Here is an 18,220-nt window from a genome sequence, read left to right as displayed (position 1 = left end):
CAAGTCTTTTCGTCTGTTTATCTGCCTGTTCGTTCAAAAAATGTTTACTACACATTTGAATGCCCACCATTCAACTTGCATAAACGGCCCAGTATGTAATGAAAAGATGCATAATTTTATGTATTTTCATCACCCTATGACTTTTTTTACAAGATCATGTCGTTTATTCGAGAAATCCGGTGATAGCCCAAAGTATGGTTATAATAAATCCCTAGCTATAATTATTTTCTTATCCAAAAGATTCTCAAATATATTATAATGTACGCACACTTTGCGTCCATAGCTGAATACATATTCGTTGCTATATAGGCTTCCATCGTTAAAAAGCAAATTAATTTTAATAAGCGTAATGTTGTTTATTTTGAATTGTTTTTTTAACAATTGCTTATTTAGTGTTATATAAAATGGTGATTTGCAGAGTTGTTGAAGCTGTTCCATTTAGATATCCATTTAACTTTTCAAATTGTCAATTAAGATTACTAAGACTAAAAATGTCCGAACCTCCTTCAAAGTTAAAGCGCGTGGAATTGTCTCTAGACGACAAAATCTAACTGATCAAAGAATCAGAGATTTTGCCTAATCCTACTTTCAAGATGCTGTCAGAGAAAATTGGTTAAGGAAAGTCTGTGTACATGCTCATTTGGGAAAACAAGTCTTCACAAAACAAAAGTCAGTTTTACAATGAGATGAAATGTGTAAAGATCAACACACTTGTATGGGACTGTTTCTGTGTTGTAAGGGCTAAGTCATTGCCGATTTCAATTCCGATCATACAGGAAAATGAACTGTGATTTGCTAAGGAACTTGCTCTCAGTGACTTTAAAGCGTCGAATGGGTGGATGCGTTTATTTCCCCTCTAAACCGGAATCCTCTCTTAACGGAATTTTCTCTCGGTCCCGGAGTTGTCCGGTTAAGAGGATTTCCACCGAAAAACACACAAAATCGAACTCGTCGTTTCGTATAATGTTTTATTAATCTCGTCCGCAAATTAACATGTTAACAATTGACTTTTCGATTGTTTTCCCTTTTTTAATTTTTGAAATCGGACAACCAGGAAATGACATCTGAGAACTGTTACGTGACTTTTGAAACGCTATACTTAAACTCGGGAACGTTTCTAATTAACGAATGGGGAAAACAAGGAAATACCATCCAGTATTGCTGCGAATCTGTTTATTTGCAATCCACGAACGTTCACACTTTATGTGTTCTCGTTAAGTTATCGAATCGGGCCTTAAACTTCAACTCGGGAACGTTTCTAATTAACGAATGGGGAAAACAAGGAAATACCATGATTCAGTACTGCTGCGAATCTGTTTATTTGCAATCCATGAACGTTCACACTTTATGTGTTCTCGTTAAATTATCGAATCGGACCTTATACACTATTATGCACTTCTTACGCAACACTTTTATAATAATTTCTTTTATCACGGCACACGATTCTATTTTCCAAATATATAAATTGTCATTTAAAAACCTTTTGTGAAAATTGTCTTTGAAGTCAGTCTGTGAAGTCTTTCTTTCAAGACACGTTTTAACCATATTCGTGTGGTTGCAATGTCATGAACGTGCGAAAGGAAACCCTGCACGTTTATTCATTACGAGGGTTATGGTTGCATGTTTCATGTGCGCTCTAAATAATTAAAGAAAACAGATAAACAACTTCATTGTTTTTCACTATCAATTTACTCAACGTTTCGGTCAAAGACCTTCATCAGGAGTAAAACAGTTGTAATAAAGTAAAAGGAAATGACGTCACAATCACATGACGTCATTATGTATATGCACGCTCTAACCAATTCACAATCATTTACATTCACTTTTAAAAGTCAATGAGTCGTTTGATTCGAAACAATGTATGTATTTTTACTAGATTGATCAAGGTCACAAATACTTTCAAACGGAGGCCCCTGTTCAGATTTTTCAACACCTAAGTCGGTTCCGTAAACGCCGGGAGATCCAATAGCGACGTTAAGCCGGGCCCAAAAGTGCGGCTGCACAGAGGTATCAGTCCAATCCAGAAACGTTTTACCCATAAGCTTCATCGGTACTCTACTGCTGTCGTATTTGATGACTATCAACACTTCTTGCCTCTGAAGTAATAACAAAGTCGTAATAAAATAACACAGTCATGTAAGACTTACACTATAATGGGCTAGATGCTATGGAAAAAGCCCACTAAACCCTTTATAAACAACGCTCTCTCTGTTTATTTTTTTACAAAAAAAACCCACATACTTTATCAAACGCTATTGTGTGAAAATAATAAGTTGGAGTGGGAATACGATTTGTCCGCGTTGTTTGCACCTTCTGTTAAGATATTTTTTTCAGATGTGAAGAGATCCATAGAATATCTACACCTCCGGTAAAAGTCAACACACAAACCCGACAACACCTTGTTACGTGATTGCCATTGCCCTTCCTCCACCAAATAGAACAATCGGTTACTATAGAAAATAACAACAACAATGTTTCAAATTAATCGCCCAAGATTAGTCTGCCGTTGCATTTTGTAACGCACATTTTATGCCAGTCGCCTTAAATAATGACTATCAAAACTTGACATCGACTCTCTTTAGTAACGTATTTATATGTAAAACATAAACCTTAACAGTAAGATTACGACATGTAGCGTTCTCAAAACTAATTTAAATAATTTTATGTTTTAATTACGAATTTTGCATTCACTAGTATCATCGGTAAATAAGCTTCTTACACACAGGCGTACGTGTGAAAACTCGTAAGAAACTGTAGTTAATTAGCGGAAACTGTTTTCCCATTTTGTGCATCAGTAACATTATACTTGACGTCAAATGAAACCAATTCTAAACAAGCATATATGCATACCAAATTTTTGCGTAAAACCTCAACCAGAAGTCGCGTTTTAATTTAAGGTTTTTCTTTATTGAAGTTTCTTTTTTGGACCTGCGTTTTTTACAAATATATTTCATTTTACCTATTGACTTCGGAACAAAATTAAATCATTACACACACAAATAAAATTGAATCATTTGACGATTTGTATTGTGTTTTGTTTTTTCGTTATTAATAATTCAAAACTGATCTGGTCCCTATAATTACCATCTGTTTCAAATTGTTTTACATTTACCTGACTGACTGCTCGATGAAGAGCCTGCTGCAGTTCAAACTGTCCCCACATGGAGCGCAGGAAGTTCCGCGACAACAGAACCAAGGTCTTCCTACTGCGGTATATGGAGTCCAGGATGTTATCAGCTATTGGTAAACCTGTAAATAGGTATGTAAGTTTATCTAATGCTTTCCGGTGGTTTATAGAGAAATATAAGTGAATAAAAACTTATATTTTACTGTTTCAAACATTGAAATATAACAGTCAAAATTATCGATAATTTTTAATGAAATGATGTTATGTTTTTACGAAATGACGTCATTATACCAGCAAAATTCTCCAGTTAAAAAGAGTTTTTTTTTGTTTCGGTGGACTATCGATTTAAATTCATGAGTGATCATAGCAAATATATAGTTTCTATGATCACGAATGGGTTAAATCGACATTTCACCGTATCAAACAAAATGTTCTACTTATTTAATGCTTTTTTCACCGTTTATTAACATTATAAAAGACTTTAACAGGATAATTAACACTGGTATAATGACGTCTTTTCGCCAAAAGAATGGCGTCATTTTACAGTAAAACAGCGAACAGTATCGATAATTTTCACTGTTATTTTTTTTACTGTTTTACACAGTGAAACAGTTTTAATTCACTGATATTTCTTTTTAAACCACCGGAAAGCATGAAATAAACTCTTTTACAATGTGAATCAACGTTGAAAAAAGCATCAAATAAAAAGAAAATTAGTTGGATTCGGTGGAATCTCGTGAATTAAAATCGATATTTCATCGAATCCAGCAAATATCAATATATTCGCTTTAATACATACATGATTTGTATGAACCTTGGTCCAATAATGGTGCGTTATTCAATATCGAAGACTGCGTTACATTTTTTTACGTTATATTTTATTGCCGCGAGTGTTCAGAAGGTGATTGGCACTAACTCTAGAAAGATGGATGCAACATGATAAGCTTATACTCCAAAGATGGCTTGTATATCCCACCTAACCTGCCAATCTAAAATCGTAATGGTACACTTACAATTTTTTATGTATTTACAGTTGTGGTATGAATTATCGGATAATTAGATGCATGATTGGATTATTGGTTTATGGTTTTCATTTTTGGGAAGACGGACAATTATCGAATGGATGAATGGTAAGACGATATAATGCTATACAAAACAAAGGAACAAAGGAGAAGAAGAGACGCACTTATATGTGTTTGGCGGAAACTTTGATTACATGAAAGAAGCGTCCAGTGTTCTGGAAGGTAGATGACATAACGATGGATGAAAGATACCAAGTCGTATTCTAGGTCAGATGGTTAAAAGGATGGCTGAACGATGTCTGGGCTAATATACAACGCAAGGATGAATTGATGCATGACTGGACGTTGTTGTGCACACGAGCAGATCGGACATCTTAGCGCTCCATTTTGAATTTAAACCGGTGTAAAACAATGGCTAAGCTTCTTAAAAAAAATAGAACTAAACCACTCTTACTGTAAAGTATAATATATCCTGCGGGTGTAAGACATCATTAACAAGTGTTAGTTCATTTAACGATTTTAAGTTTCGGCAAATCCTAAGAACATTTTGTCATTCGGGTTATGTTCTTAAAGATCAATATAAAATGTAATATGACAAACAGTACAGTGTTGTTCCAGAGAAAAATGTTTGTTAATTTATTTGTATATGAAAGTCTTTATTTAAAATATAACTCTCGTTTTGTCCAGGTTATTAAACCTTTGCTCGCTGGGAAATTTGTCGTCTGCTAAAATGTCGTCTGCTGAATTTCTAAAATTAGCATTTTCTTCGATTTTTGTTCAAAGAGTACTATCAGAATAGCAAACAGTCTGGATCCAGATGAGACGCCACGTTCTGTGGCGTCTCATCTGGATCCAAACTGTTTGCAAAGGCCTTCAAAATTCGGTTCCAGCACTAAAAGGGTTTAAATGTTGCATGATTTGAAGAATTTGTTTTGAGAAGCACAATAGGATGCAGCATACCCCCTTTTAAACATCTGGATAATGTGGTTTCAAGAGAAACGATGTTAAAATTATTGTTTTATATAATTCTGTATACAATTGTGTATGATGCGTTAATACTAGAAAGTTATACACATAGTGTGGCTATTTAACCCATGTATGTCAGTGGACTCTCCCATCCTTCTGAATTGGATCAATTTATTTCCAAAATTAGGGATGTCAAGTATATTAATTTCTATATTTTGAATATTTCTTACAGATATTCCTTTCAGCAAACAGCGCAGACCCCGATGAGACGCCGCATGATGCGACGTCTCATCTGGGTCTACGCTGTTTGCCAATGCCTTTTTTTCTAGACGCTAGATTAATGGGTTAATCAACACTGGTTTGCTGATGATGAAACAAGTATTTGTATATATTAAGGTATTATATTGATGTTGAAGGACTGATGTTTTACGTCGTAGCTTACCGGGCGTAAAGTCTTTGTAGTCGATGCACACCCGATAGCCAGCGTTCTCAAGGCGACAAAGAAGAACGTCCTTGACCCAGGAAAGGTCATCGCTGCTGTAGGATATAAACACGTCGTATTCGATCGTCCGTTCTGGTACTAGAAAACAGAAATAATGTTTTAAAATGGTTGACGTATATTATAAAGCAAAATTGAATTAAGCAGACTTAACTGTCGGATGCAACATATATACCTCAAAAGTTTTCAACTTGGACGTTTTCTCCAGTAAAATTCACCTTTACCAAAAATAACTTTTTGAGCGTCAACTAAAATCTTTCATTCAATGCAATAATATAAATATAAACAGTTTGTTTGATAACTCAGGTATGTTCGAAATAATTTTCAATTTAAAATAGTACGTTGATTTTATTGCAATTTAAGCAACAGTGAGTATTTGTCGGACAGCAGTATTCTCCTGCTATTCGATTTATTTTGTTTATTGTAACGCTTAAATACAATTTGCTTCGTCGCATACTTACTGACGCTTGCTTTCTTGAAGTTTACAGAAGCATTTCGTTAAAAGGCAAGTATTTTAGTTTAACAATTTTAATTTTTCCAAATTCGTCGCAATGAAATTAGACCGTCGCGGGGGATATTAATAGCCCGAGTATGCGAATAATAAAACCCTTATTAATAGATCCGGCATTTATGCTTGAAATTTTCGGTCGTCTTCTACAACAGTGCGGATCTCTTTTATGTTTCGTACAACTTCATATTTAACCAGAAACTGACGTTGTCAACACGCACACATTATTAAACTTTTTGGTTTCTTTATTAAGACTCGACATACGTTGTTTTATACAGATATATATACAGATATATTATTGCTTGCACAATTTACCTAGTACACATTTTAAAGGAAAAAGAAACAAATACACTTTAACATGTTAAATTCACTGTTTCGATTTTCTCTTTTGAAAACTATTTCGTTGTTTGCGCAAGCTAGGTCTATAAATACACGTGTATTTATAGTTTTTTGTTTTCAATGATATGGGAAACAAATTATAACTCTATTTACACATGCAGAAGTCAGAAGTCCATCAAATTAAGCAATTTACATAATGTTAACATTTCTTTTGACAAAAGTCGCTTTATCTAAAATGTGTGTCCAATTACTCAAATTATATAAACCACCAGAAAATACTTGTGTACAGTGATCAATTACCTCCATATAATGACCACATATACGGCCCTCGTACATACGCATGCGCACATTAAACACATGTTTTGTTTACTCTTTATATTGTAGATGAAGAACCCATAATGTAGCAGTAATTTTCTTTTCGCGATATATCTTTTTATTAAGGAAGGAGTTGTAGAAAAACTGTAGATTTTGCCCGAGAAGTACTCTCTAATTAGTAAAGACAAACCTGTATTAAATCATATTAGACTTTGATCAATACGCCCTTACGTGTACCGAAGTGCATATTGTTCACCCGTTTAGGCGAGTCACCTTTTGACCGAATATAATTAGCTGTATGTATTCTTACCTATCACGTTCTTAGGGTCAGCAAGTCGATATTGGCCGAAAGACGTGTTTTAATATAACGCTTTCCTGAGCTTTTCAATAAGTATTACTAGTATTAATAAGGAATTATATGGTATTTACATAGTATTACTGACAGAATATTAATGCCTGCTTAGCCATCATGGAGTAGTATCTTACCGTTGTATTTGATTAGTCTATTTAGTGTGTTTTAGGTAACCTTATAAATCACTACAACGCTCAAATTCAACGAAAATTTCGTAAAGTATTTCGTAAAAAAAGTTAAACAATTAAAAATCAGTGTTCCTTATGACAATTGCCGAAATTTCAACGCCAGATGTGGTCTGTTAAAATAGATGTTTGTAGATACAAAATGCTCTTTTTTGTTATTGTGTTGCATATTTAATTCCATTTTAATTTCCCGCAACGGTATCTACTCATACGACACATAAACACTAACATGGTAATATTTTAGTGTTCGTGTGTCGTATGAATAGATATATTCACGGGAAATTACAATGGAATAAATTGTGTCACAAATAAATAAAAACGAGCATTTCGTATCTACACAAATGTATGTAATCATACAACATCTAGCGTTGTAATTGTGGCTATTGCTATAAGGAACATAGGTTTTTTATTTTACGAAATACTAGTACTTTACGAAATTTTCGTTGATTTTGAGCGTTATAGAGGCTTTAATGAGTGTGGGCTCATTCTCCTTTTAAATTCGAATATGAACATATGAATGTAAGACACATATTTCAGAGAACACAACAATGTGTCGTCATTTTCATGCGATGATATGATGTAAAGAGGCAAGTATAGTGTAATTGGCGGGAAAATGCTTACTACCATACCGTGTTAAAGTCTCTATAGCGCTCAAAATCAACGAAAATTTTGTTTAGTATTTCGTAATATAAAGTTTAATATTGTAATATTTAATATTGTTTCGTAAAAACAATCAGTGTTCCTTATAGAAATAGCGAAAATTTCAACGCTAGATGTGGTATGATTACATAGATTTGTGTAGATACAAAATGCTCGTTTTTATTTATTTGTGGCTACAATTAATTCCCGCGAATATATATATTCAGACGACACACGAACACCATTTTAGTGTTCATGTGTCGTATAAATAAATATGCAAAACAATTATAAAAACGATCATTTTGTATCTACAAACATCTATTTTGCCAGACCACATCTGACGTTAAAATTTCGGAAATTGCCATAAGGAACACTGATTTTTAATTGGTTAAGTTTATTGTACGAACAATTGTACACGATTTTCGTTGATTTTGAATAGTAATGTTACTTTAAGACAATCATATAAAGTGCTTGCCGTTAACATCGTTTCTTAGTGTACGACCAATACATGTGAATTTCGTCCACTCTTTTCAGTTTCCCTTCCGTTAATTTGTTGTGATCTAGTCTTGTATGTACAAGTTGATTCCGTTGATTTAAAGGGGCCGTCCAACAGATTGTTGCATGTATTGAAGCTTGTCATTAAATGCTTTATATTGATAAATTAAAAATTTGAACAAAAAATCTCCAGAAAAAAAATACAATTTAAAAAAGGAAAAAAGTAACCCTCAACAGGACTCGAACAACTGACCCCTGGAGTCCCGCCCCCCCCCCCCCCCCCCCTAGACCACTCGACCATCAATGCTCATGCTTAGAGCGGATGCATTTTGTACCTATATAAGCAATCCTCGTAGTATCCCAAAATAAAACGACAACAACGGAACTTTCCAAATTACTCAATCGTTTCGCGTCGCACGCTTTATAATTTTCAGATTTTCAAATCATCAAAAGATGCATTTAATAGATATTTAAGAGCATGGTAAATGGTCAGTATTACTATTTCCTCAAAAATATCATAACTAAAACGAACATTAAACTAAAACTAAAATTTTCGAATCTGAAACAACTTTTTTTTTTATTTTGTAAATTTACCAAAACGTGAAATCTGTTGGACGGCCCCTTTAATTGTTGTTTTTGTTCAATACCATTTGTCCAATCGCTAAGTAGGGAGTCCCAAGAGAAATATATATAGAATTATAATGGCTTATTTTAATACATAATGTGCAATAGACTATAACGTTAAAAGCTCGAAAATAAATTATGCATGATTAGATAACTTATATATTTGTATTCCGGTCACATCGGAAGAAAAAGGTGTTTCTCGTATGACAACATTGTAATGTATTTATGTGGCCTTTGTTTTGAAACCATGCGAATTTTACACCCCTAAGGTTAGATTGTAAAGTAAAATTAGTGAGACTACGTTTTTCCCTGTATCATGATTTGTTCGAAAAAAAGTCTGGATAACTTTCTTTAACCCATTTATGCCTAGTGGACTCTCCCATCCTTCTAAAGTGGATAATTTATTTCCAAAATTAGGGATTTATAGTATATTTCTTTCTAAATTTAGAATGTTTCTTACAGAAATTCCTTTAAGCAAACTGCGCAGACACTGATGAGACACCGCATCATGCGGCGTCTCATCAGGGTCTACGCTGTTTGCCAATGCCTTTTTTCTAGACGCTAGGCATAAATGGGTTAATCTGTGACGTGTGATGTTGCTTATCTTGCTAATAGTTTGTGATCCCTGTGGAATCATCGGTTCGATTTAATCTTGGAGAATCGTCGCTGATCCAATGTTTTTGTAGATCCACTTTCTACTGTCGATATTGTGCAGTCAACATATTAACACGTACAAATAATAACAAAAATATCCGCTTATTTCATGGAAATGCGTCGCGGCTTAAATAATGGTATCACAAAGGTACCATATAAGTATATGGAATTTAATTATTGTTATGATATAGCGACATTAATCGTTATTTAAATAACAGGTTACGTTAAATCTTTGTTTGCTTACTATGATATAGCGACATTTACCGTTATTTAAATAACAGGTTACGTTAAATCTTTGTTTGCAAACTATGCTAAATAAAACGGCTAACTGCGATTCATTTCTATATAATATGGATTATTTTCCTATCTATACCAAATTTTTTCTCGTCTAATCATTTGGCGACAGGTATTGTTTCTATTTCTTGAGAGCCCGTATATGTATGAAAGGTGTAATAGTCCTATGAAAGGGATAGTATATCCTATCGCGCCATAAAACCAGCCCTATCTTGGCTTATCTTACATTGAGTTAGCTCTACGTAAAGTTGTCTGGTGCAAATTTATACTGATTTCAATACATGGCAATAATACCTTCGTATTGGCTGTCAAGTTCCGGCCAAGTCAGTCTTTCATATTTCTTCTGTTGAAGCCTATGTCGTCGTACAAAGAGTGCAACTAAGGCTAGTATGACAAAGGTAGCTCCTAACGCTGATCCCACGATTACGTCTTGTACACGAACTATTGCTGAAACGGATACAGTAATGTTCCCATGTATACACACAACACAAACTGTTTGCAAAGTAAAGGTTTATTAAACCTTGCTCATGTTCAAACCGTATTTCCAAGCATCCCATTTGAAACGTCATAATTAAAGGGGCCTTTTCACATTTTTGTAAATGTGACAAAATTTAAAAAAATGTTTCAGATTCGCAAATTTTTGTTGAAGTATGATATTTTTTAGGAAACAGTATTACTGAACATTCACCATGCTCTAAAATATCCATAATAAGCATCTTTTGACTATTTAAAGACATGAAAATTATAAAGCGTTGCAACGCGAAACGATTGAATAATTTGGAGAGTTCTGTTGTTGTCGTTATATTTAGTGATACTACGAGGATTGCTTATATAAAATATGAACTACATTTTACTCCAGGGCTCCAGTGGTCAGTGGTTCGAGCCAGTTGAGGGTTACTTTTTTCTTTCTTTAATGTTATTTTTGTTGTTGTTTACTGGAGCGTTTTACATCCAAGGTTTACATTTATTAATATAAAGCATTTAATGACAAACTTCAATACTTGCAAAAATCTGTGAAAATGCCCCTTTGATGGAAATCACACTATTGCATGATACATATGTGAAAGGTCTCCAATTTACACATACTTTTTCATAGAAATGCAGTTGATGCGTCGCACTCTTAGTAAAGCTCGTGTGTTAAGCAGGTTCGAAACAAAGAGAACTAAATTCGAGACAAAAGATACATTATATAGACATATTTGTTGACTACAGTGTACAGTCGAATTTGATTTCACACTAGTTATGGAAAATAAACCCAGGAGTGGCATAATCACTAGTGAATTATACTGCTTTTTACCCACCAGTGAAATAAATTAATGAACATGAACCGAAAGCAATACAATTTTTAAATTTTGGTTTAGCACAATTAACAAACAGCATAAAAAGGTTACTGACACATAAAGTCTCATGTATTATATATATATCTATATGTATTATATAACACCACAAAACAAAACAACATAACAAAATAGCACTGTAAAAGTGTACGATATACATGCATATCAGTTAAAATATGTAAGCTGTCACCAGATAGTGTTCAATTTACTTACATAAGTAGTAAATTAATTATGTGAATACTTAGCTTTTAATCAGATGCAATGTCGTCATATTGTTTAATTTACTTATATTAGTAGTAAATTAATTATAAAAATACTTAGCTTTTAATCACATGTAATGTCGTCATATTGTTTAATTTAGTTATATAAGTAGTAAATTAATTATAAAAATACTTAGCTGTTTATCAGATGTTATGTCTGCAATTTATAGCGTGTGTTACAATGATTATCAAATCTAAAGAAAAAAACACGCAATACAATATTATATATTCATAAAAATCAAGAAGTCCTTACAATTTCTCTTCAACGGAGGAAGCAGAAATATGCTTCTTGTGTCGTTCCCATGTACATTTTCACCATAGCAACTGTATTCCCCGTAGTCATCTTCCTATTAATAGCATACAAATTATCGCAGTTAACAATTGGAAAGCGTTCACTTCCATGCTTATTTCATAACGTTTTCATAACTTTTATGTAAGATAAAAAATTATGTAAAATATACTTGCAAGTCTTAGTAAATTTCGTCGAACATATGAACACTAAGATTCATGAGTTGAACGTTTAAAATGCAAAGCATCCTCATGTATGAATATTATAATTGTATTCAGAAAAGTAAATTCCGCTTTTTTATTGATGATCATATTAATTACAAATGATTTTATTTGACACCAATACAAACATCAATCGTAACATAAAATTATTCAGAATCATGGGAAAACTGTTTTATATAGATGTTTGTAGGCGTAACTTACAAAAAAGACCTTTCCTCTTCAACGTTAAAGCTCAAACTCGCTTTTATAAATGTAATGCTATAAATAATATGACAAAAGGGTATTATATTTTTATTAAAAGGGAAAGAAAATCATAAAAAAATAATAATAATTTAACCTCATTATCATTCATCGTTATCAACTAATAGCCCAATAATATACATTTACCAATATACTGTCGAAAAGTAGTAATAATGTCTGGTCATTGGTAGGCGCCATCGCCAGCTGCCAGGATGTGTGGTTTGTATCGTTCAACGTAAGGCCTCTTCGTCGCCACTCGAGGGTCAACTGTTAAGCAGAACTTTTACACATGTAAGACTGTTAAATTAATATTCTGAATTGTAGGTTTGCTTGTTTTTCGGGAGAAGAGAAAACTGATTATTTATTAAAATATAATATGAAAACATTCATATGAATGTTCGTCGAAAAAGAGTTAATTAAAATGTCTGTGCTGTAGTTAAAACATAACACATTTCGAACAAAGTTAAGAAATAGGTCAGTGACACACTGTTAGGAAAGAATTTCACTGAAAAATGTAAGCAAACGAATGCACTTTCGTTGTGTTTTTAAACTTTAGCACACTGCTCAAAATCATGTTCTGCTTTACTAAAGTACACGCAAATAGTAGGAAAATGTAAAATTTTTATACAAAACAGTATACATAATAAGGAACCTAATGCAACTAGAAACGTAGGAAAAATTTAAGTCGCGTTCTGAGAAAACTGGGCATAATGCATGTGCGTACAGTGTCGTCCCAGATTAGCCTGTTCAGTCCTTACATGCTAATCAGGGACGACACTTTCCGCCTAAATTGGATTATTGCTAAGAAGAGACTTCATTTAAACGAAAATTGTCATAAAAGCGGAAAGTGTCGTCCCTGATTAACCTGTGCGGACTGAACAGGCTAATCTGAGACGACACTTTCCGCACATGCATTATGCCCAGTTTTCTCAGAACGCGGCTCATTGTGTAGGCGTGAAGTCCCGCTAAAACATACGTCCATCAAGGCAATATCAGATCCTCCAACATCGAAGGTACAACTGATGTTTATTGATTGATCTATGGCGGCGAAGATTTTCGATCCTTCGGGAAACGTGCTGATGATCCGTGGTCGGGCCTCATCCGCTTGTTCTGTTATATTTAATATAAAATGCAACATTATGTTTGACTTGTTCACATTTTCACAACGCAAAACAAAGAGTTCTAATTAGCTTTAATGAGTATAATGAAAACGTCTTTTAATAATGCGTTAACTTATTGAACCACTTGCTTTTGTTTCCGTGACACTTATCACTAAAGATTTATGCAGGCCGTTCCATCGAATAACATATTTTTGTGTTAATTAAAAAAGGCATTCTGGTCTTTTTCCCAATCTGTGGTGTAGCAGTTTTAACGGTTCGGTAGTGTTTTAACACAATATCGCCATATGTTGGACTTGAACAGTGCATTGTTGCATTCGTTACAGTTTAATCTAGTTTAAATATTATGTAATTTTGTAGATATTAAAAACATTGATTTTTTTCTTCATACAATAGCATAGCGTGTTGGCTTTGAATAGTAGATTTGTATATTATATTATTTAAAGCTTATTTTTATGTTAATAAAAACATGTCTGCATGATGTTTGTTATTTAACATCGTAACAGGATTATTATTTGCGTGTTTGAAACAAAAGGAATTTTAAACCACAACGAAGATAACCCCCTTTAATAAAGGAAACCCACATACCAAAAAAAAATACTTTACGGACAGAACGATTCGATCAATATACTTAATTATGGAACGCCATAGCTGTCTTACGTTGTCACATTTCTTTCTGTCTTCTTAAGAAGGTGTCGTATTATGTCAAACCGTCGTGTTATTTTGTCCAAATGTGGTGTTGACTTGTCAAATTGTCATGCTATCTTGTCCAGATGTGGTGTTGACTTGTCAAAATACAGTCTTATCATGTCATACAGTCGTGTTATCTTGTCAAAATCATGTGCTGACTTGTCAAAATACAGTCCTATTATGTCGAACAGTCGTGCTATCTTGTCAAAATCATGTGCTGACTTGTCAAAATATAGTCCTATTATGTCGAACAGTCGTGCTATCTTGTCAAAATCATGTGCTGACTTGTCAAAATATAGTCCTATTATGTCGAACCGTCGTATCATGTGCTGACTTGTCAAAATACAGTCATAATATGTCAAACATTCGTGTTATCTTGTCAAAATCATGTGCTGACTTGTCAAAGTACAGTCCTATTATGTCGAACAGTCGTGCTATCTTGTCAAAATCATGTGCTGACTTGTCAAAATACAGTCCTTTTATGTCGAACAGTCGTGCTATCTTGTCAAAATCATGTGCTGACTTGTCAAAATACAGTCCTATTATGTCGAACAGTCGTGCTATCTTGTCAAAATCATGTGCTGACTTGTCAAAATACAGTCCTATTATGCCGAACAGTCGTGCCATCTTGTCAAAATCATGTGCTGACTTGTCAAAATACAGTCCTATTATGTCGAACAGTCGTGCTATCTTGTCAAAATCATGTGCTGACTTGTCAAAATACAGTCTTATTATGTCGAACAGTCGTGCTATCTTGTCAAAATCAATGGCTGACTTGTCAAAATACAGTCCTCTTATGTCGAACAGTCGTGCTATCTTGTCAAAATCATGTTTTGACTTGTCAAAATACAGTCCTATTATGTCGAACAGTCGTGCTATCTTGTCAAAATCATGTGCTGACTTGTCAAAATACAGTCCTATTATGCCGAACAGTCGTGCCATCTTGTCAAAATCATGTGCTGACTTGTCAAAATACAGTCCTATTATGTCGAACAGTCGTGCTATCTTGTCAAAATCATGTGCTGACTTGTCAAAATACAGTCCTATTATGTCGAACAGTCGTGCTATCTTGTCAAAATCATGTGCTGACTTGTCAAAATGCAGTCCTCTTATGTCGAACAGTCGTGCTATTTTGTCAAAATCATGTTTTGACTTGTCAAAATACAGTTCTATTATGTCGAACAGTCGTGCTATCTTGTCAAAATCATGTGCTGACTTGTCAAAATACAGTCCTTTTAATATGTCGAACAGTCGTGCTGGGACGACACTTTACGCACATGCATTTAACCCCCCTTTTTACAGAGCACAGCTTATATGTATTATTATGTATTTTTCCTTTCTAAGTGCATCGGGAGTAGCTGCGGTAAGGCTTTGTTGACAATAATCATTATAAATATTTATCAACATTACATTGTTACTCGTGATATATGGTTATTCATCAATCGACATAAAACTCAAAACTGATTGCTCTGACAATGTTGATGGGGTGAATTCAGTATTTGTCAAAATTAGCGTTGTTGTCAACATAATTATGCATTAGAATAACGCATTTTATTTTTAAAAATTCTATTTTTTACAGCCTTGATTCCTTCCCCATATTTAAAAAACCGAACCCTGTTAACATGCATTGTTGTTTACTCTTGTTGTAGTGTATTTATATTGAGAAAGCTAACCTTTTTAATGCACGTGTACCTTTGATAAATATGAATCCGCTGTAGCTGATATTTCCCGCCCTGTTGGTAGCGACGCATGCGTACTTGCCCGACTGTTCGTGCTTCGGAAGAAGAATGGTCATGGTTGAATTAAACGTACCAAATCCATAGCTGAAGTATCATGTTAAGGTATACAGTTCAGCGAGGATGCTATTCGTAATGATACGCATACAATTCCTGTAGCATTAAGTCAAATTCAAATAATATGGACATGTTGAAATAAAATGCACGAATATGTTACCATTTTGATGCATTTCTGAGGTTTCTGCTTAGAACAAGATTTACTTGTAGTAAAAAGGATACACATTGGACATCGGTTTTATGATATTGGCGTCTTTATACCACAACAATTTTGTGTCAGTATAGGCTCTGATGTCACATTGCAATGTGATTGATGGTCCATCTTGAATGTAGTAACTGCTTTCCGGCCATCTCGGGTGGTCGACAAATTCGGGTGGATCATAGTTTAGTTTGACTATTTTAAAGTAGAAAACTTCATTATGCAAACTCAAATTTAGAAAGGTTAAAATGCACTACAAAAACTATTCAAAACTTGTTCAATGGTATGAATAAATAAATAAATACTTAAACTACTAATAATAAGTAGTATAATAATCATACTACTAATGATGATGATCATTATCGTTACAAGATTGCAGCTAATGTCTATGCAAATAACACGCTTAAACCTAGTTGCAATAATTCAACTCTCAGCTTTATAACCCAATGGGTTGCTGAGAGCCGCCATAGCAACAATTATCAAAGGCTCTGGGAGTCCGTTTATATGGACTAGCTTAAACTAACAGAACCTAAAACAATTGCAAATAACTGCTTCTATAACAACTGCTATTACTATTTCTACAAAAACAACTGTTACTACGTACTACTGCAGATGCGATAACACATGCGTTTTCAATTAATGCAGTTAAAACAGATAAACAGGGTAACAATGCTAGTACTGTAATAAAATCTCTCTTTTGACATATGATATATGTCATACAACATTGCCATATCCATACTAAATTTAGCGTGAAGATGCAGTTTTCTCGACAAAACATACATTATTTAAAACATTGCATGAGTGCATACATAACCCATGATTCCATATTTATATCAAAAAAGGTTATCGATATCCGCAGAATTTGAGGAAATATAAATATGAGGTACTATTAGGGGCGGCTAAGTGTATGTGTCGAACTGTGATTATAATTAAATGATGCATGTATGATTTATGTCCACATTACTAACTTCTGGGCTTGAGGTAGACACATGTATCACACCCATAACACTGCCTCGGTTTCAATTCGCTTCTTGCTACGTGCATTTATCATAGCATAGTTAAAAAAAACATACTTACTTTGTGCCGATAGTATATCCACAAATAAAAGAATCGTCGTTAGGTAGATCATAGTATCAATAGGCGTTTAATATTCGTATATAATACAAGTAATTTACACAAATGAACCAAAAAAGCCGAACAATTACTGTAAAAATAAAGGCAAACTAAATTAACTGTATGCTTGATCAATCAACGAAACATTAACACTATCTCTCAATAAAAAGTATACTCCAAATTTCCAGCGATTACGTAAAGATCGCAATTGTGCTTTAGTTTTAATAAAACAACAAAGCATGTAAGTCACACACTTTACTTAATCGAGTTAACCTGATTTAGGTTAAGTGTGTATTTTCTGAAAATACAACCGAAAGCGCGGGTCAATATTTATTTATAGATAACAGTCTTTCAAAACGAAACTAGAAATGTTACGATACGAACTGAATACACTCGCGTCCTACTTCTTAAACGCATAAATACTACTGGACTATCTATGGGTGTGTTTGCTATACATTTAAGACGGCTATTAGTAAAGTAGCATAAGTAAACGACGTTTCACCTGCGTCGCGTGTTTAACGGAATATACATCAGGATCACAGGTCAATACGAATGTATTTATGCCGCTTCTAAAAAAATTAAGTATGAAACTGTTAAAGTGTTAATATATTCCTTTATTTTGTGTCTGTTAGTTTTCCTTCTGTAAAGGTTCATTGTTTTAAACTTAAACTGAACATGAAACAATGGTAAACATATATTTATTCGCAGTATAACATCACCCAGACCTCGTTTAAACTGTTGTTTTAAATGTATCGATTTCCTATGTAAAGGAAATATTAATTTTTTGAAAATATAAGTGAGCAGTTATTTATAGATATAGCTTGCACGTGTCGCATCATTTAACTCGAAAGTTGATGTACAGATCTGATGCATTCGCTTAGGTGGAAACAAATATTAACCAATATAGACCGTTCAGAATAAGACACTCATTAGCAGGGAAC

The 18,220-nt window shown here is 33.8% G+C and overlaps 1 protein-coding gene across 1 annotated transcript; it reads right to left on the bottom strand.

The window, feature by feature from the left end:
• Positions 1 to 1,674: 1,674 nt before the first annotated feature.
• On the bottom strand, positions 1,675 to 17,620 carry LOC127854796 (interleukin-1 receptor accessory protein-like 1-A). The gene is made up of 10 exons (XM_052389844.1): positions 17,244 to 17,620; positions 16,190 to 16,361; positions 15,867 to 15,997; positions 13,343 to 13,476; positions 12,514 to 12,633; positions 11,870 to 11,963; positions 10,314 to 10,466; positions 5,558 to 5,695; positions 3,113 to 3,249; positions 1,675 to 2,096 (listed from the first exon to the last, which is right to left on the bottom strand). Exons 1-10 carry the CDS (start codon positions 17,293 to 17,295, stop codon positions 1,833 to 1,835), a joined length of 1,395 nt encoding a protein of 464 aa, XP_052245804.1. The 5' UTR covers positions 17,296 to 17,620; the 3' UTR covers positions 1,675 to 1,832.
• Between the last annotated feature and the right edge of the window lie 600 nt (positions 17,621 to 18,220).

Source organism: Dreissena polymorpha, chromosome 13 (genome assembly GCF_020536995.1).
Source record: "Dreissena polymorpha isolate Duluth1 chromosome 13, UMN_Dpol_1.0, whole genome shotgun sequence".
NCBI classification, from domain to species: domain Eukaryota; kingdom Metazoa; phylum Mollusca; class Bivalvia; order Myida; family Dreissenidae; genus Dreissena; species Dreissena polymorpha.
The sequence above is the reverse complement of the archived record's forward strand: the minus strand, read 5'-3'. Positions and strand labels throughout refer to the sequence as shown.

Excerpts from the sequence above, each read along its gene's own strand:
- LOC127854796 (XM_052389844.1), bottom strand. The coding sequence starts at position 17,295 with ATGATCTACCTAACGACGATTCTTTTATTTGTGGATATACTATCGGCA. Across the intron at positions 16,362-17,243 it reads GGATATACTATCGGCACAAA|TCAAACTAAACTATGATCCA; the intron begins GTAAGTATGTTT and ends ACTTTAAAATAG. Across the intron at positions 11,964-12,513 it reads TACTTTTCGACAGTATATTG|GAAGATGACTACGGGGAATA; the intron begins GTAAATGTATAT and ends TGCTATTAATAG.